This window comes from Solea solea, chromosome 1 (genome assembly GCF_958295425.1).
Source record: "Solea solea chromosome 1, fSolSol10.1, whole genome shotgun sequence".
In the NCBI taxonomy this organism is placed as follows: Eukaryota; Metazoa; Chordata; class Actinopteri; order Pleuronectiformes; family Soleidae; genus Solea; species Solea solea.
In genome coordinates, this window is record NC_081134.1 from 35,186,229 (window position 1) to 35,207,146 (window position 20,918).

A 20,918-nucleotide genomic window follows, 5' to 3' on the forward strand; every position below is an offset into this window, starting at 1 on the left:
TTTATGGATTTGATGCTGAAATACTAAATATGAAGAAGCCTGATGACAACGACAGAAACAACAAAGTGGCTGCAGGCGACGAGTAGGGCTGACACAATTACTTGATTATTGAGCTGATTAATCAGTGTTTTCTGATTTTTCCGCTTCTTAAATGTGAATATTTTCTGGTTCCTTTGCTTCGTATAACAGAGAAATCATTAAAAGTGAATAATCATTTTGGGAACATCATCATTTCCAGGTTTGGGAAGCAATGATCAACATTTTTCAACATTTTCTAACGGACCAAAATAATCTTATTAATCAATTATGAAAATAATCGTCAGTTGCAGTCCTAGTGTTACTAACCTGTGACGTAATGACGGACAAAAACAGCATAAATGTGGTTCTCAAGTATTTTTAGCATGTAGCATTTAGCCACAAATCATAAGCACCTGTTGTTCGGGTCACATGCGACTGACACGGAGTGGAGAATGAAATCAGCTGCTTCTCTCCTGATGCTGCCGCTAAAGATTTACTCAAATTCTTCAACTGCTAATCATGTGAATTTAACTTCATTATAGTCTTGAACCATCATTTTTTTATTTTAGTTTGTGCCTTGACCCTAGTAATTGTTTATTATGTGGAAATTAAAAGAGACCAACAACGCTGGAGTAAGTCACATTTTGACACAAAAATCTAAAATCTGTCCACCTGCACTACACCAGGTATTTCCCCCCCCCCCCACACACACTCTGTCTGTGGCCTTCACTAGCACAGAGTGTGCGCTCAGCTCCTGTACCTGCACACCGGGGGCCAGGGCGGCGCTGGTGGGCAGGGCGGCAGTGGGCAGCTTTGTCAGCAGTGGGTTGGGCGGGTTGCAGCTGCTGGGGTGAGTGCTTTTCCAGTAGGCCTCCAGGTAATCAGCCATATGCTCGCATGCGTCCTCCAGCTGGTTCTCATCAAGAATGATGTCAAACATCTCCTGTGTAAAGAGAGGGTGCCGTCAGGACCTGATGATGAGGTCGACAGAAATGATAAATAAAAACACGACGACAGGCTACGTTTAGGTCTACAGCACATAGCACAATTGGATTAGTGTGGGTCTGAATCCAATTTTGCTTGTTTTATAGTTGACAAAAGTGAACTGCATCAGGTGCAAGGATGAAAAGGAGTGAATTGTGCTGACCGTGCTTTAACTTGTTTAACTCGAAGTTGGTAAGCAACTAGATTTTTATTTCCCTGCTCCAATAAAAAGGATAAACAGGACTTTATTCCACCAAGAGTGTTGCTGTGTAAGAGCGTATGAGACGCAGGTTCCTGGGCGAGCAGAGGACCAACCACTCTATCCTCCACATGAAGGTCATGGGGAGCTGGAGCCAATCCCAGCAGACATAGGGTGAAAGGCAGGGTCGCACCCTGGACAGGTCGCCCGTCCATCACAAGGCCAACACCATTCACTCTTATTTTCACACTTGCGTGACACTTGACTGTCCCATTACACCTCTGCATGTTTTTGGACTGTGGAAGGAAACCAGAGAACCTGGAGAACATGCAAACTCCACACATGTGGTCATGTGGTCATGAACCCAGACCATGACCACATGAGACAACAGTGTTAGCCACTACACTGCTGCGTGGCCCCAAGGACCAACACTGTCACCCTTTTGTTTGTTCAGTAAAACTATCCATTTAAATGCTCAAAAAGCTATTAGGTTACAGAAAAGTCAGGATATATCTACTGAAATTGGAGGAAAAACATTGTAATTTTTTTTCACCGCAGTTGTCTGACTATGATTTGAATTTTAATAATGTTAACATTGAATTATTTTAATCAGTATTAGGGCCACTGCCTAGTATCAGCTCCACTAGCCGGCAGAACATACATCGGTCGCAGGATTCTTCACTTCACAGCAGTGAAGATGTCGGATAGAAAGAGACAAAGACGCTGACGTGTTCATGAACACGGGTAACTACGTTAAAATAACACCAAACACACAACTGCAACAACATTACTAAGACCGAAATAACAAGTAAGCAGATTATAGAGGGACATAACAGGGAAAAGGCCGGAATTACAAAGCTTTCCAAAAAAAAAAAAAAAAAAAAAAAAAAAAACTAATCAGACTTCAGATATGCAACACAACTAAAATCCAGAGCCAGAACAATCTGTAGAGGACAAAACTGCGGGACATTTTCTAAAGCTGGGATGAAATCAGTGATTATGTGGGTTTCCTGTGGAGACTTACAGGAGGGCACTGAGCCAGTTTGTCAGCTGCCACCATCTGGACGTTGAGGTGTTTGGCCTGAGACTTGCCTCTGGACTTGATGAGACGCTGCAGCACCTGAAGGCAAACGAGGACAGAGTGCAAAGAGGTCACAGATGTTTTTAGGACCAAACTAAACACAGCTTTTGCGTGGGCAGGAATCCAAAATGCTGTGGAAGTGGGTTTAATACTGTGCCAGAAATAAGATTTGTGAAAATCAAGTACATTTACAACAGAAGGAGACTTGGAGTCGAATCATTTGTTTGTCCTAAATGTACTCCACTTTCTGTCATGTTCAATTTTCATTTCTGTTTTATTTTTACCAATATTGTTGAGAATGACCACAGATGGAAACGTTGTTTTTCTTCACGACATATAAACACAAGACACAAGCCAGACATACTGATGCACGTATGAACAATTACTGCAGTCTAGGGCTGAAAAGACAAACCCATCCATCCACTGCTAAATTAATCTGCAACTATTTTGATCATCGATTAAAAGTCGGTTTAAAGTGGGTTTTTTTTTTTCAGCTTCTTGATGTGAACACATTGTTTCTGGTGTCTTGGCTCATTGTAACAAAGAAATCATTAAAAGTGAATAGTCAAGAAAATCAAGAAAATGACATTAGTGGCATCCCTGTACTGTAGTTTTTAATAATGTATATACTGTATATCACTTTTGGTAGAACAAGTGCCTTTACTTAAGATACATTAGACATGATATATTATTCATTAGTGTTTAAATGCAGGTGTATTTTTACTTGTGTATTTGTATATTGTAATTCATTTTCAACACTGGTCTGTATTTCTAAGCAACGGTGACTTGTAAACCCATTAGTGGTGGGCAATTAATCAAATAACTAGTTAAAATACAGTTTATTTTTTACCCTTTAATAAGAGCAGAGTGAAACGGAGTAGAAAAATGTTTTTTTATAAATCATGAGGTTTTTTTTTTCTAAATATGCTGAAGGTCACAGGGATGATTCAGTTTCTCCTTTTGCGTTCACTCACTTGTTTTTTTTCCTTTTTTTAAAACAAGCAGTCACGTCTGACGTGCTGTGATATCAGCAGTGACGAATCGACCAGCAGAGGTGACTAATGCGTCGGTGAAAGTAAAACGAGACTTTCTTCAGTTATTTTTATTCATCCTCATTTTCTCTCTCTTCCCCCTTTACACTCCACATTCAGCAATGCATCAAATTTGTTTTATTTATTTATTTTTTTTACTTACCTTGGGGGAGGTGATTTTGACGTAGACAATGATGGGGGCGAGGGACGTCTTCCCCAGCTGTGACGGCTGGTTGATGGTGTCGGCGTCCAGAACCACCAGCTGTAACGTGCGGGCCAGTTCAAAGATCCGCTCGATCTCACTCTGGACTTCAGCTAAAGGAAAAAAAAGTAGAGAGTAGGGTGGTGTTAGAGCTGCGGTACGGTCACACAGGGCCGGCTATGGCTACTCCTCATGACTCTCTGTGTTTCTCAGTATAGCAGTGTTTAGTATTGTGTTACTAAATATCTGTAAATGTGTCAGACGTAAAGTCTACTACTAAAAAAAAACTGTTTCATGGGATAAACCATTTGTGCCTCCGGTAAAAAAAACCAAAAAAAAAAAGGTAAAATAATAACATCAACGACAACAAAAAAACACTCATAAGTTACCCACTGCAGCTTTATTGCAGAGGTTATGAATGCTTTATGTTTTATATCTTCTCCTACTCCTGCTTTCTGGAGACTAAGAGGGAAAAATGAGCCGTGTTCTGTTATCTCGAACAAATGCCGACTGTTACATCACACAAACCCCCCCCCCCCCAACTCCAACAGATGACGACGTGACTCTAAAAACAATCCTATGAAATATCACAGCGTGGCACAAATCCAAATCTGACAGAGTCGCACAGCCTGGCCTCACAACTTCCTGTCACGACAGAGTGTGTAGTAAACTGATCCAGACAACAAGTGAGTCACAAACTCTCATTCTTCTTCTGCTGGATTCTTCCCTAAATTGTTTGTCGTATCTTGACGCAAGTGTCTTTGATCATCCGCATGTTTGCCAGAAGTGTGGATTTCAAGCTTCATACGAAACAAAATGTTTAGTTTAAAAAAAAAAAAAAAGACGGATGGAGGTTGACGGGGATGGAGATACCGAGTGGCACTCGCATGATAAAATGTTTTGGATAACATATGGAGCTGCAGCCCCTCGGCTCTCCGACCAAAAACACTTTTATGTGGACCAGACCGAAGTGAAATCATTGAATCTCTGTGTAATCATAAAAAATGGATGTTCTTTGTGCTTCCAGCTTTCTGCTCTTCCTGGGATCTCTCACTCTGATTTTTACGGTGCAACACAGCAAAGATTACCCCTCGTCACCTCTGTTGTTCTTTGGAATCTGTTTCACTCTGATCACATCTAACCCCCAATCAAGCCCGGTCAAATCAGAGTGGTTCTTGAACTTGTTATCTTGCATTTATGCATTTTATCTCCCATTCCTGACAAAACGAAACTTGCCAGGGCCACTCCGGGCCATTATCATAACCATTGTCAAGAGTTTTCTCTAATCGCTTCCTTCCTTTCCTTTCACTTTAAGCTGGTCTCCTTGAAAGCATTATGAATCAAAACACCAGATGTTCCCAGGGCAATTGTGGCAGTTTTTTTCAGGCCAAACGTACCCAAGTTGGAGCGTGTGTTCGAGCGTTCGATGATGGCGTGCTTGCTGGGATTGTTCAGGACCGAGCGCTTGGCCAGGGAGATGTCGGCCGTGACGCGAGTGATTGAGATTCTGGGACAAAGGACGAGAAAGACACAAAAGTCAGGCAGAAAATATTGACTTGTGACAAATAAGATGGAGTCAACACTTCGGACAAAAAAACAGAAATAGATGCACATGAACGTAAGATACATGGACAGAATAAAGCTTGTGAAAACTTAACAGGCCAAATGGAGCAGTACCACCAAAAATCATGTGGGGGCAGCGTAGCAGACAGATCAAGGAAGATAACCATAGGACTCGTGACATTATTTAATTTATATAATTTAAGTAAAGCTTCCATTACATATTCATTGTTGATTTCAAATGTATTACCACATAATAACCACTCTGTAAGCCACTGCAAGGATGAGAACTTCAAGATATTTTTTTTTCCCCACATGTTTACGTTGATTTTTTTATTTGCATATAAGATACAAAAGTCAAAAATAAAGAAATTAAATTGCAGCCATTTGTGATTTACTCACTGCGGCGTTTCAAACTGTGTTTACCACTTACAGATGATTAATTGATCGGACCTATTTACTAGAAACTCTTCCACCATCTATGCGTTTGCTGCCTATTTAATTATCTTTTCTTTTTTTTTTCTTACACACAAATCACACTTTTTCTGGAGGTATAATGAAAAATCCGAGGGCTGAGAATGAAGGTGGTTGACGCTCGGAGGGGGAAATAAACAGTGTAACCTGCAGCTGCCGATGGTCTGAGTGGATCTTTAGTGTTTAACTTAACGGCCTTTTTTCTGCTCTGGATGGGTGGATGGACTCAACATTGAGTCGGGAGAATCCTCCTCTGCTCTAGGGCCCACTATGGCCTATTAAGGACATGGAGAGGGACTATTTAAAGGAGCAGCACACATCTCTAGGCCAAACAAACTTGTTACACACTCCCTTGGCTAACCTCGGGGGACAGATAAATACCCGCCTATAGAGCGAGGAGTGAGAGACAGAGACAGAGAGAGAGAGGGGGAGAGAGGGAGAGAGGACGAGGAAGGAAGCAGGATGAGAGCTTGTATTTTAAAAGGGCACGGGGAACTTACCTCCCCTCGAATCTGTGTTTCAAAAAGTCAAAGAGAGCTTTTTGCATCATGTCGGTCACCTGCGGACAAGCAGACACACGACTGTCAGGACAGCTAACGGCGCGCGAGCATAAATTTGCTCATATATTCCCAGATAAACAACAAAGGCCGAGTCGTCTTTGAAATGTCGCCGCTGACGCACCTCGTAGCCCTTCAGTGACGGTCCAACCAGAACCACGGGCCGCATGGAAGGCACAACGTCATACGGAGGAATGTGTTCCGTCTTTGAGGAGGAGGAGGAGGACGAGGAGGAGGAGCAGAAGAAAAACAGTTGCACTTATTTATGGGGACAAAGTAAACACTCATCGTCGCAAATCACTCGAGGGGTCAGAACAACAATGAGCGAGACAATTTAAAAGCACTGGAACATTGTGAACCATGAGATGAGACGTCTGCAGCCGGTCTGACACAGTGTAAGCCAGCTTTAATTTATACTATAAAATTTAGCTCTTTGCAAAACAAATTCTAAATATCATCGGAGCAAATTATAGCACATTTTTGACGTTTCAAGTTAAATTACTACTCTCTTTTCATGGTTCTGATGTCACCAGGGAAAAGAGGGATCCATATAACAGGAAAGGTTAGTGAGAGAGGGGGAGGAGTTTGAATATGGTACTGATTGAGAAGAATATATCAAATCTGTTATGAATGGAACACTCCAAGTCAGACTGGAGCCAGACAAATAACAGCTGGTGAATATGGTGAATGAATAGGGCTGCAACTAACGATCAATGATCATTTTATAATCCATTAATCGGGTCATCGTTTGGTCCATGAAATGTTGAAAAATGCTGATCAGTGTTTCCCAAACCTGGAAATTGTGATGTTCTCAAATGTCAGACTCCATTTTTAATGGTTTCTTAATTATATGATTGAAAGAAACATTTAAGAAGTTTTATGTTTCCTGTTCAAACCTTTCAAAATGTCTGCAGTAAAAGAAAAGAAAAAAAAAAAGGGCCAATTCTTTAATTAAAGCAGATAATTAGACTAGTCGGTAACTAATTATTTTTTTAATTAGCAGAGAATTATGCCTCTGTTTTAATTGTACTCTCAGACTAAAAAGGAAATAACCTACTTTTAGGCATTCTCTTGTGACATCTGAATATATTTCCGTCTACATTTGACGACGAGGCAGCGAACCGGACGCTGCTGTGCATCACTGGTGTCTGGCAGACAAGTGTGTTTAAAGGGTGTGTGTATAAGAAGGAAAAATAACACAGTGTTCTCTTTTTTTTTTTAATGAACTGAAGCTAATGAATTAGTTGTTTTTGTTTTAGGAGTGTTTTTTCATACATTTCCTATGTGCAAATGTAGTTTGGTGATGGAAACTGTCATGCTGCAGACATTAAAAAGGGCTTTAGTTGCCACAATAATATATCAGGGCTTATACTGTGTGGTATATGTAGACTAAAAGGAATAGTTTGACAATTCAGGAACTGCGCTTACGTGTTAGAGTTCACACTTAATGAAAGATATGGCATATCTACTATTTGAAATAGATGACCAATATTCACCCAGAGATCTCACTAAATCACACATCACAGGAGCACGATTGCAGGTCCGAACACAAAAACAACCACAAACACAACACATACTGTAGGATTGCAGTGGCAGAGTGAGAGGTGAGTGCAAAAGGTTGAGTCTCTATTGTACAGTTCAGGGCCCCCCGCTGTGCCAGCGCACTACGGCGCACAACTTACCGACTTCTGCTTCTGCTTAGCTGTGGTGAGACGGGAGAGGAGAGAGAGAGAGAGAGAGAGAGATGTTAAGGAAAGGCATGCGTGCTAATGGCCCGGGCCAAGGACGGTGGTGTGGACAAACAGGACGGACGCTGAGTGAGGCCAAGCAGCCACAGGCATTTTAGTCAGAGCCGAGCGGACGGACAGAGAAGAAGGGAGGCCGGGCTCGTACGGATTACCTTCTTAAAGAAGGGCATTCTTTTCTCTTTTGCTAGGGGTGACATGACAGTGTTTGGACAGGCTTTAGGGGAGCGCAGGTTGACGGGGAGCTCATTGTCCTCAGGGTCTAAGCCTGTGGCGTCTATGTCAATGGCTACGCACACAGACAGACGACAGCACCGTCACACAGAGGTGAACACAGGTAACGGATACATCTCAGGTTAACACAATCATAGCTGCTACACAGGGAGCACAAATTAAACATTAAACAACAAGTACAGTTACAAACAATAAAAACGTGTAAATCGTTGGAGGTAATTACAACAAAAGTGCCTTCAATGTCACCTTCAACTCGTATTTAATCTATTCTTGAAGGCATTTATTATCTATGGAGCTAGAGTTTTGAAATTCACCCGTTAAGGGCTACTCACCAGACGAAGGAGGGGTAGATTTCCGTGAGTTAGTAACCACTTCACCTAAACTAGAGGATGAGTTTGCTCCCAATCTACAAGAATGAGAGACATTACTTATCACTTAAATTTAAAAAAAATATATATATGTATTCAGAAAACATGTTTTTTAATGATACCACAGGACTTTGGTGGAGATGGGGCTTTTTTTTTTTTTTTTTTACCTGGAGTGGAACTTGCCCTGTTTGGCTCTCTGCTCCTGGAGGATACGAGTGTTTTCAAGCTTCACTGGACTGGGGATGAAACCGATTTCACAGCCTTCCTTCACCAGACGTCCTATCCACCAGTCGTTGTTAAATTTCTACACAGAATAATTAAAGACGGTTGGTTACAGTGTCGCCGTCGTCGTCCTTATTTTTCCTGGCCAAGGACGGGAGCCGCTCACCTCTTTGACATGGAGGAAGTCTTTAGCGTCAAAGGAGATGGCCATGCCCGGCACGGGGACGTCGTCATCGTGATTCGGGCTGTAGCAGACATTTGTGCGGACAGCAAATGCAACTGGTTTGGTCTGCCAGGACAAACAACGGACAATGTTAGATTGTGCAAAATAGGGCGGAACAATTCATCACTTTTAACGCTTACATCGCAATTTGAAACAAATAAGAATTTAATCATTTTCCATTTTGGATGGTTCTGTGTTTTACTCCAATTGAAATAATGAAATGTATACACACTGGAAACACTTACCATCTTACATGTCTTATCTTTATATTAGAGCACTATAAAATAGTAGTTAATTTTATTATGACATGGGCAATGCGCCATCTTGTACTAAATTTACAACACAGTATATATTACACTGAAGCTTGACTAATTAATTATATCGCCAAGCAAATCACAGTCACAATAAATGTCAGAGGAATCGTAATTTGACGTTTTATCTCTTTAAAATCACAGGTTTCTTCAACTTTTACGGAGGGAAGTGTCTTTTATTATCCGACATTTATCGTGATAGTTATTTTCAGCCATATCAGCCTGCTCTAGGTGAGCCGTGACTTTTGTTTTTGAGAGAGAGAGAGATGTATAAAAATAACCAGCGTTAAAAACAGAAGCCGACTCTGACTCATCCAGACTCGGTTTATCCATTTCTCCATGAATGATGTGGCTGCTGCGCCGTCTGTCTGCTACAGGCTAAAATAATGACATTTAAAAACTCCAGCAGCCGCCCCCTTCACACCGACAGTAAAAATCAGTACTTCAAGTCTTGTATTAGCTTATGACGAAGAGCACTTGCGTAAATTGTGCATAAATCTATTTCACGATCCTTACAACGGTGGAATCAATACCGTCCCTTCCTATCTGATGACCTTCCTCTGTGAGTCAAACGGACCAGTGAGAAAATGCATACAGTTACCACGCAACACAAACAGTTCACCAAAACATCTCCCCCACAATCTCCCCTGCCCACAGTGACGCATTACATTTCTGCAAAAAATAAAAGATCTAAAGTTAATAAGGTCGCATCGTGAAAAAAAATGTAATGAGAAAAACCATTTCTTGAGCTGTGTCGCAAGAGTAGAGTACGCCAAAAATGACGAGTTAATGAGGCCGATAACAGATACGCATTTACAGTAGAGCTGCAACTAACGATTATTTTCATGAACGAGTAATCTGTCGTTTATTTTCTCGATGAATCGATGAATCCTTCGGTCCACAAAATATCAGAAAACCTTAAAAGTGTTCGTCGAAATGATGATTTCTTTGTTATCCAGAGCTAATAAATAGTCACATTTAAGATCGGAAAAAAAAAAAAATCGGAAATGTTGTTTTAATCATGAAAAAAGCTTTGAACCGATTAATCGATTATCAAAATAGTTGTTGATTAATTAAGTAATCGATTAATTGTTTCAGCTCTAATTTACAGTGCAAATTCAAAATGTTTACGATACAAACTGATGCATAAACTGTCCTCCAGCAGACCTGAGGGCAAGATCTAACACTACAGCCTCTTGTCATTTGTATGGATGTTTAGTAATAGATTCCAATAAGCAGGAGGAGACTCCATGTTGTTGTTGTTGTCAGCTGTTGTCAGCAGCGGCCTGAGAGCAAATGGCCCAGAGGACGAGACAGAAGTGGAGCCACAGTGGCACACTGTAATTACTTACTAATATCAGTGACGGTTAAAATGAAACTATACCGATAATTGGCAAAAATGTCTAATATCAGCTCCCGGTAATCGACTAGGCCACAAACACATACAGCGCTTAAGGAAATATGTTAAGGGCTTTTGGACATAATCACGGAGCCACGCTGGCTGCGATGGCACCGTGGTCCCAGCCCTGCGTTTGACAAGCATGACAGAAGTCAGCTGAACGCCAAAGCAAATGTGTCTTAGAGTAATCTCCCCGCGCACACTCTCACACTAAATATTTACCTGCAGATGAAAGAGAGCATGATGAGGAGAGGAGAAAGAGTGGCTGAGTAATATTCAGCTGGAAGCCAAACCAAAGCCACCAGATCAGCACTTTGATGCTGCTACTCTGTTGGACCTCGTACAAATTCTGAAAAATGCTTTCAGAGTAGATTAAAATCGCTCACGTCGTAGCTGCTTTCATCAGAGCCGTCCTGCAGTCTGATTTTTCCCAACGTTAAAGATTAAAAAAGCTGCAACACGTTAAATTATCTTGTGCGGTTTCGGTTCAGCTCAGGCTGTATTTTTTTTATTATTATTATTATTCTTATTTATGAGGGAAAAGTTGTTTTGAACATCCATTTTAACTTCTTTTTTTTTATCTCGACCTTTGATCGTTAACTCTCTTTGCTTGATTCGTCTACTGTTGGCTGCTCAGCAGATGCTGTACAGTGGGTTTCTGCCAAAAACAGCTGCCTCCTACTGCTGAAAAGGAGTTGTCCAATCGCAGCCATGACATAGCTAAAGTGGAACCTCATAGTCGGGAGCCGCTTGATTATCGCAGCTTTAAAGCAGATACAAGCAGTTCTTTGACAATGATGAACCAACAAAGCATCATCATCCAACTTTGCTTTGTGTCCCCTTGCTCTATGGATCCTTAAAGCCTGTTGGAAATTGTGCAGTGCACAACGTCATTGTTTTTGGTTTATTTATTCTCCTGTGAGCCACAGCACAGTGCGCTTCAGCCACCTGCTGCACCTTTTCCTTCACAGCTGGAATATGTAACGCCACTGGCTTTAGAAGCAGAGGAAAATGTAGTGTAAAAAAGAGGAAAGTGTTGCGTTCACTGCCCCACGCCTGAGCAGAAAGTCATTTCATGCAGCTGAATATTTTTCAAGCACTATTCCATTCACCGTCAGTGTTCAAGAGCTGTGCGGGGGGGAAGTAGGATTGATTGGATTTGTTAGGGTCTGAAGCCAGATGAAGATCTTTGAAGCAGACCGCAAAGCTCAGTGAAGATCACGGCCCGGCGACAATGAGGTTTTTCATTTATCATGGCTTTCACTGTCCACAGATGCCTCATTGAAACACAGCAGGTGTGAAGTGACTATGATGAGGGATTATGGAACAAATACATTAGCGTCCCATGTGGACGGCAATGTAGATACTCCATTACGTGACAACTGTGTTTGTGTGCGTGCGAGACACAGAGGTGATCATCTGGTCCTGTACGTGCAGAGCTGGGACCAGTGGAGGACAGAGTGTCCTTGGTGTTTGCATGCACAGAGTCACATGGCTGTGTCAAGGTATGGGGTCCATTAGTGCATGTATCTATGTGTGTGTGTGTGTGTGTGCTCTCTCTGTCTCTTTCCTCCCTCACAGCTGCTCTGCTCTCCTGAATCCATCACTGTCCTCTGTGAAAATGAAGCTTAATGATTTTCTACAGGCCTATCGTGCAAACACGCATCACAGGTGAGTGAAGGATGTGTGCATAATGGCACCTTTGCGCTTTACGGTATCTTTACATCTCCGTCCCATACAGCTCTGCCGCTCCTTATGTAACACAGGCTTTCATTATGGATGCCGTATTGACAGCAGTGAGTGAGGGAGACAGATGGTGTGGCGGGTTAGGGACCAGGAAGCATATGAAGAGCAAGAGAAAAGAAAGGGAAGGCGATGGATGCAAGGAAAGAGGACAGGCGGGTGAAAGGAGAAGAAATATGTGAGGATAAGATAAGATAAAAACAAAGACGAGAAGCGAGAGAGAAGCCCTCTCCGTGACTGGAAATCCTGGGAGACAGCCAGTGTGGACCACAGCCAATTAACGCCACACAGTGCTCACCACAATGTCACATCACACCATGCATATTTCATTAAATAATACCTCAGAGTCTGCTTTGTACTTGCAATGACTGCAACGACTGAGTGAAAACCTGCCCTTGCTGTTGCTCATTTGCTGCGGAGAACACGGCACAGTCTCTCCATTAGCGGCACACACGAGACGCCGCACTATAAATCAAGGTGCCCACGTTGTTTCACCTTGAATGTCGTGGATCGATTTGAAATACATTTTCTTCCAGTCTGTGCTCCGGCCTCAGGCTTTCCCGAGAACCCATAAAATGTATTATTACAGGCTAAGAGAGGAATGTTAACCTTAATCAATTTAGTGTGGGGAGATATTTCTTTAATTATCCACGGTTGATTTGGTAAATTGTAGTCATGCACAGTCAGTAACTAGAGAAAGCACTCAGAGAGTGTAAATCAGTTCCCAACAGTGTTAATAACACTCCCCGACATCACTAAGTTCATGTTAATAAATCCCAAAGACGAATCCATGTCCAGGTCACAACCAACATCTAATCTTTTCCTCCTTGGGCCATGACGTAACCCACATCCCTCGAAAATTGAATCACAATCGCTCCTTTACTTTTTGAGTTATGCAGTTATGGTGCTCACAAACAAACAAACGAACAAACAGACAAGCGTGGCCAAAAACCTAACCTCCTTGGCGATGTCCTGAAAAATGAAGGCTGTAAATGTCTATGACTAAGCCACTGCAGCCACCAGCTATTGTTTTTGTTTATAGCAGGAGAGTGTCGATGTTTCCTTTCTATCATACGTTGTGTATTGTGTCTGCTGTTGCTAGGGAGATTGTTGGCTGACACGAGTGAAATCTGGGATCACCTGTTATTTTCACCTGCATGATTTTTGCTTACTGTTAAAATTCAAAAAGCATAATTAGTTTTTTTTAGAAGGTGAGGACTGAATAATTTGGTTTAAAATATCTAATTGTGATTTTTCTGACATACATTACCTTTTGATTGGTGATATAGCTTTAAGTCGAGCTTCAGCTCAATATTTACCGTGTTTTAGATTTACAAACAAGATGCAAGGATAAGACATGAAATACATCATTTTGTTCATATCACATTATTAAAGATATGAAAAACAAGATTTGCACTGTTTCAAACTGCCATTTCAATTCGAGCCCAAAGAGAACCCACAAATGAACCTACATTATTATTTCAACAGAATAATTCATTAAAATAATGAGTTGCTTGTTCTGTGAAGTGTCAGAAAATGGTGACAAATACCAGTGTTTTACCAACTACACAATGACGACATCATGCAGTGCATCAGTTTGACAACAAAAATCATGAAAATAGAAAATAGCTGGTGATTATAAGTCGATTATTTGCAGCTAATAACTCTAATTTTTCTCATAGAGGCACTTAGCATTTTCCATGAATCTGTGGGCCTTCTAAGAGTCACATTTTTAAATCCCTACATTTTTAATGATGGGTTAAAAAAACCCCCCAATGTATCTAAAATAAAGTTGACGTAATCCACAATGACATCGTTGTGTGTTTTCACAACCTCTATTTCCAGAGCAACAGAAGACATTAAACAAGTGATTGAAGAATTCCTATCATAGGTCAGGTAGAGGCGGCCAGTGATGCCGAATGTATGTATATGTGCAAACAAACTTCACGTTACAAGCATCAACTTTACCACTTTTAAATCTCAGTGGTGTGCACGGGAGGTTGTTGTGAATTACTGCCCATAAAGGCTCACAGGCAGAGAGAGTGTGCACTTCCTTTGACCCCAGCCTGTTCTGTTTCTGGTGGCCAGAACACTGAGAGGCTATTTTTTACTCGTCATCTGTCACGTAAAATGCCAGCAGGGGTTATCTATGCCAGGTTATCTATAAAGCCAACTTATCTTTTTAATTAGCACACCAGAGAGGGTGACTCTGGAAAACAACAACGTAGATCTGCAGGAATGATGTGTCTTTGCCAGCTAACGGCGACGCTGAGACGCGGTGCAGCGGGGAAATGTCTGCGAGAGCGGACGGACGGCCACGAGCTCTGCGACTCCAGCTAACGAGCAAACTCGTTGTGAACGGTAAAACACCCAATTAAATGAGGTCTTTCTGGACACGTGCTTGAATTTCTATGCAAAAGCAGAAATGACAAAAGTGGAACAAAAACACACAATGTGCATGGAAGATAACAAAATTATTTCACAGATCAAAGGCAGAAATCTTAACACTGCCAGTGATTTGACTGATTCGGTGAAAGCGAGGCCTGATTGCACTTCCTCTCTGCCTGCTCTGCCGTGTGTGTGTTTGTTTATATACGGCTAATTGTGGCCCTGAGCGGAGCAGAGCAGCCGAGGCTTGGCTCTGATAAACAGAGACACTGATCCCTCCCAGGCCCCCCAACCTCTCACATCACACAGGCCCCCAACAGTGTTTTCTTCATCTGAGGAACCAGCTGAAATCATCTCCGATATCCTGTTTCCATTACAGTCACCTTGTCCTGCAGCACTGTCCACTTACCCTCCAACAGGTTTAGTGCACGTCTAATTAATCGTTTTAAATCTATGAGGGAGGGGCCTGCAAATCAAGCTACATAAAGGTTTACAAAGATTGGTCTTCTCGATGCTTCAAAATGGAAATACTTAAATGGATTTCCTTTTAACACTAGCAAACAGACTAAAGATTATCAAACTCTCACCTACTCATCGGACAGTACTGGTGAGACCGGCGTAACGCTCGATTCTAACCACATGTACAGCATTTCCTTCCTCAACACCTGCAGACTTGATATTTTACAGTTTAAATTGCACAATTTTTACACGGAGGCTACTCAGCAATGTGCAGGAGGGTTCTCCAGGTTCTCTGTCCCCCCCCCCACAGTTCTTTGAAAACTAAACTGCAAAGTTGCTTTCAGTCATGCACTGATTGCACAGTGGGGGCTATAGTTGTGAACACCAAAGTCGTTCTGGAGAGTCTCCAGTTTCTTCTGTTAATGTTCAAGCGAGCTCATGCCAAAACAAAGCAGGTGTCCTGCTTCCTGCATGCTACATCCAGGTGCCGCCCCCTCACATGGATCCTCCCGCTGTTGTCTAACCCAGTAAATGTCCCTCTAAGTCTGTCATATATCAACTGCAAACTCCAGAGAATGTCCACACCCAATTCTCAGGATAGCACCTGGAGTTCATGGTTGAATAATGTCTCTGTGATAGACGGGTGACCTGTCCTCTCACCCATTTTCTGCAGGGATTTCCTCAAGCTCCTCCATGACCGTCACGGGAGAAGAGGCAGAGAATGAATAAATATTTACAACGATGTTTGAGATGTTGCCATCTTCCTGTTTCTTCACTTTCCGAGTAGATTGCCATGCTTCTTGTCTCATTATTCCCCCCCCTCCCCCCGGCTGTTTATCACTAGTTCAAAATCAGTGGAAGATTTCAAAATACAAACCATGTAGTGTTCCGCTGTATGCAGTGCAGATTTATGTTCACCTTTAAACCAGCAGCAACCATACATTACAACAGTCTTCATCTTCCATCAAGATGGAAGATGATCCTTAGAAATTTCAATCCTTAGAAATAAAAGTTTAGAAACAAGCGTTTCTTTCTCGTCAGGGTCTGAGCACCTGACAAACCCCAGGAAGGACGGGAACTGGACAGCGTTGATGTAGTAGACTACTGACCTTGGCTTTGTCCAGCTGTGCCTGAGCCTGACGCTCTGCTTCTCTGCGCACTGCCTCCTTATCCTCCTCCAAGGACACATCGGAGTCTGATGGACGGCTGGTATAGGAGTCGGCCGAACCCTGTGGACACACAGACGGCAAATCTTCAGCAACAAAACACAAACACAAAAACATATACACCAAAACTTGAGCGTCTTATAGGTGCCATCTGCTAAAAAAAAAGAAGAAGCCAGTATTAGCTTCACGGTATCTTGAGGGCACTGGAGGAAACCCATTCTGTTTTTTAATGCTCTCACTCTTGAAAGAAATATTCAACATTGGAGGTCATGCAATATAAAAATCCGTAAGCACATCCACACAGACTGAAGCATTCGCTCTCACCATCAAAAGGAATGTCATTTAATCACAGGAAATAACGAGCACGAAGGACGTGCTCAATAAAACAACCAGGCATTTAATTCTGCCATCAATCACCTCGTTGTAACAAGTATCTGGAAATAATGGTCACTTTCCTTGTTTTCTGTGAAAACACGCTGACGGACACGATCATAGAATCACAGCAGCAGCAGCAGCAGCAGCAGCAGCAGCAGCAGCAGCAGCAGCAGCAGCAGCAGCAGCAGCAGCAGCAGCAGCAGCAGCAGCAGCAGCAGCTCCTTTTCTATACTTAGCTCTGTCTCTCAGTTGCTCACATGCGGTATGATCTGTGACAAACATTTAAGAGAAACGTAAAAGACCTCCAGATCTGAGCTGTGTCTCTGTGTGATGTGTGGTTGCAACACATTTGCTCATAGATCTATTATTAACCTTCCACGCACAATCCTTTTTTTTTTCCTCTCACAATATTTGCACAGTTGAGCTATTTATACACTGCTTCAACAATCTCATATGTACAGGACGGTGTAGTTCTGGTTAATCAACTACCACGTTTACAATGCAACACCCAGATACAAGTCATTTTCATTTTAAACTCATTTTAATGAATGAATGAATGTATGTACAGCACAGGTTAACACCCCGGCCCCGTCACCCTGTGCAAACAGCCAGATGTTGTAAACCAGCAAGATGGAAAGTGGGACACATGACTTCTCGGGCAGTATTTAAAGCCAGAAAACATAAATGAGGTCATACAATGTCAGCTGTGTCTGAATAAATTGGTGCATACAGTACTATACAACCAGCCTCACACGTTTAACACACACACACACACACACACACGCATGCATGCACCCCTGAGTGCGGTGCACTGGTGCAACACATACTCGCTCGCGTGGTATATTTTGTTTGAACATGAAAACACATCATAAATAATTGGTGAAGTAGAAGAGTCATGCCTGCTATATAGATCATAGCGTGTCTGTTGACTGAAAAAAAACCAAAAAAAAAACATTCAACCCTAGAGGTAAATTTAGAATTTAGCCACAGTGACGTTGGTTCTCACAAGCTCATAAACCTTATGTGGTTGCTCTTGCTTCACAAATTCTCTTTGAGATGATATGTTTACGTAACTTTATGTCATTTCTGCTCTCATTTTACCAAACATACAGCCAGCTGTAGCTATTTGTGCCGTTGGTTTGACACAGTTCAATACACTGCATGTCGATATTATGTTTATGCATTGTGCAAACACACGGAGATACAACACGTGTATTTCAAATGTGTGAAATATTAATTGTTTGTTGTTTTCTGTCCATTAACTGGTTTCGTTCTCTCGAAAATCTGACTCAAATTACTGTACATGCAGCAATACATGAAACACCAACATATTTCAATGTAGTTTAATTATCGACATGGATCTCATAGTAAAAATGGGGCTGTTTAGCCGAGTGAAGGTAGTGTTGTTATCCTTGTCCTTACCTGCAGACTACTACACCACCCACACCAGCTCCTCCATTCATCCCACTGCGCCAACGCACTCCTGAGTTGTCTGAGTTAAAAATAGCCTCCTTCATTCTGTGGCTGATTAGAATTACCCAGCCATCGCAGAAATACAAAGGAGGATCATGCCTCTCCTCCCCACTTACATTACCTGGAACAAGTGTTATTATTATATATAATACAATACAAAGTCATTCACATTTACGCTGTCCGTCCGTCAGACATTAGAACCCTGCTCCTTGTTCTAAGCCTCTTTGTCTCTCATCCTCCCTTGCTTTGTGTCTGACACTAATAAGTAATTGAGAGCAGGGTGATTAATTATCGATGGGCTGCTGCTTTTCAATCAGAATCTGAATCAGAATGAGAATACTTTATTAATCCCGGGGGAAAATTGGTCTCCAAATGTTTTCAAAACATTCAACAACAAAAGCGTTGTGTCTCATGCTCAATTTGTAGCCTTTCCACACGAGGATATAAATGTCCTAAACTTGGCTTTTTACTGCACAAAATGAGCTTTACCTGGTGAACATACCTGATCCACTCTGATTATTCCATCAGGTCACAGTTTATAATGATGCGAGATCAAGAACACCGTCCCAGTGGGTCAGAGGGAGGCGATGTGGAAGCCTGCCCAGAATCTGACAGCCATAACCGATAACAACATCCAGATTCTCATCATCACCAGAAAACACACAGCCGTGCTACACTGGCCGTGACACTATGAATCGATGTGTCCACGTGGGACGGACGCACAGGCTGGATGCATAAAACACAAGTGCATGCACACAAAGACACCAACTTTCACGATGTAAACACAAGGAAAATTTGCTTACACAGGCATCGGAGCTCTTGACACGACCTCCTTTGGATCGTTTCAGCAAGCGGATCCAGGTGGCCTTCATCAGCCACGCTGGTCATTCAGTGTCCTGAGCCACTGCCCCCCCCTACTACTGCTGCTACAACTACACTTAACTGCACTGCTGTGGGCACCTTTGCACCAGCGCTGCAGTCACCGTCACTGCTGTGGCTACAGGTACGCTCAACGCGGTGGCTACATCGACTGCTGGTTCCTGTTATAACTTGGCTGTGAATGCTACCCTCATTTCTGGAAAAGTAAAATGCTTTGGAGTCAGGGCTGCTTGTTTTGCTGCAGCTCCAGCTAGCTCTGCTGCCGTCTTCACAGCCACAGCTCCTGCTCCTGCTCCTGCTCCTGCTCCTGCTGCCGTTGCCAAAGACAGGGAATCCACAGGAGCTCTCTGCCCCGCGCATAATCACAGCAGCTCTCTCCTCCGTCTCTCTGCCCCAGTCTCCTTGATGACCGGAGAGCTCAGTCTGACGCTGCAGGTGCTCAGTCTGACTCCCAGTATCAGTCAGGTGGCAGTGATGCTTCTCAATCCCCTCATTTCAAGCTCTGGCTGCAGCCACGGTCTCCTCCTCTGCTGTAGCCTCCTCGTGCAGCTCGACAATCAGTGACAGCAGTTTATCTACATGGTTTCTGGCGTGACTGCCTGTGACCGATTCTCCTCCTGATGCTAATTAAGCTGCTGCTGCTGCTGTTGTTGCTGCTGCTGTTGCTGCTGCTGTTGCTGTGTCTCAGGTGCTGCAAGCTCCCTCCTTCTCACTCTCCGTGTCTCAGCTTGTCAGTGTTTGTTCTGCACATCTCAGCATCTCAGCTACCCCGAGCTACTTCAGTGATTCTGCCTCTGTGTCTCTGTCGCTACCCACCCCTCCTTCTCTTCCTCCTCCTCCTCCTCCTCTGTCACTCCTCTTATTTTTCTCCTCAGTTACCACTCACAGTCAACCCATCTGCTCGTGTTGTTTCTCACACTCATCTTAGAAATCTATCAACTGTGACTACTTTTCATTTCTTCTTTTCAATAAAAACATACTATAATCACCTTGACGCAACAAGGTCTTTCAAAAAGTCCTTAAAGCTATAGTACACAATTTACACTGATCTGTTGTTATTATTCTTACTCTGTTTGGAAAAAGAATTATCTTCTTCCCTGTGAAGAAGATAATTTCCTCTTCTTTTTTTTATTTTTGCACCACTGACGCAACATGTTCCTCTGTGTGACCCATCATGAGGTTGAGTGAGATCATAGGAGTCAGAGGTCAGCCCATGGGACCAGTGGTTGAAACGGGCTCGCTGGTTTATGACTAGCGGCCACCCTCAGGGGAGCACTAACTGTAGATTAAAGGAAGACGTGCTAATCAGTGGAGCTTATCATGACCAATCAATGACACGCCTCCGTCCACTCGGGGTCTTTGGAAGTGTGCACTTAAAACGACACAGCTTACATGAAAGGCGCAGAAAATGTCATTTTAGCTCATTAACACCAATTACACCAAACTGTGGTAGATGTTTGGAACACAGATGATCACAAAGAGATGTTCATTGATTGTAACGTCAAAACTCTGTAGTCCCTTCAGCTACAACAGAATTTAGATAAGAAAAACTATGCCAAATAACACATGTTGCCTCTTAGTTGGGTATATAATGCAAGGGTCACATATGGTCCAATATGTTGGTTTGACACTTCAGCCTCCAGAGCTTCCAGAGTTAGACACAGATGTTCTGGACACAGATCTGCGGAGCCTGGAGAGGATGGAGCTGTGAAGGCAACATTGACAAAGACTCACAGCGACAGGACGAGCCTTCAGGTGCCGGACACAATCGACCTCTAGACCCGCTGCCACACTTACACTGACAGCACTATGTCACCCACAAACGCA

At 42.7% G+C, this 20,918-nt stretch overlaps 1 protein-coding gene across 7 annotated transcripts in view; it reads right to left on the minus strand.

The window, feature by feature from the left end:
* cacnb2a (calcium channel, voltage-dependent, beta 2a) overlaps positions 1 to 20,918 on the minus strand; it is a 58,393-nt gene that overhangs the window by 3,556 nt on the left and 33,919 nt on the right. For 4 of the 7 annotated variants that reach the window (XM_058627993.1, XM_058628020.1, XM_058628036.1 and 1 more), the window contains 11 exons: positions 16,308 to 16,427; positions 8,842 to 8,964; positions 8,621 to 8,757; positions 8,418 to 8,491; positions 8,007 to 8,140; positions 6,231 to 6,311; positions 6,050 to 6,108; positions 4,913 to 5,022; positions 3,477 to 3,628; positions 2,226 to 2,321; positions 779 to 961 (listed from right to left, as the gene is read on the minus strand). In XM_058627993.1, coding sequence (XP_058483976.1) covers positions 779 to 961; positions 2,226 to 2,321; positions 3,477 to 3,628; positions 4,913 to 5,022; positions 6,050 to 6,108; positions 6,231 to 6,311; positions 8,007 to 8,140; positions 8,418 to 8,491; positions 8,621 to 8,757; positions 8,842 to 8,964; positions 16,308 to 16,427 — 1,269 coding nt within the window. Of the gene's footprint in view, positions 1 to 778; positions 962 to 2,225; positions 2,322 to 3,476; positions 3,629 to 4,912; positions 5,023 to 6,049; positions 6,109 to 6,230; positions 6,312 to 7,788; positions 7,809 to 8,006; positions 8,141 to 8,417; positions 8,492 to 8,620; positions 8,758 to 8,841; positions 8,965 to 16,307; positions 16,428 to 19,015; positions 19,873 to 20,918 lie in introns of those variants that run through there. The other 3 variants (XM_058628003.1, XM_058628045.1, XM_058628011.1) reach the window with 3 other exon arrangements.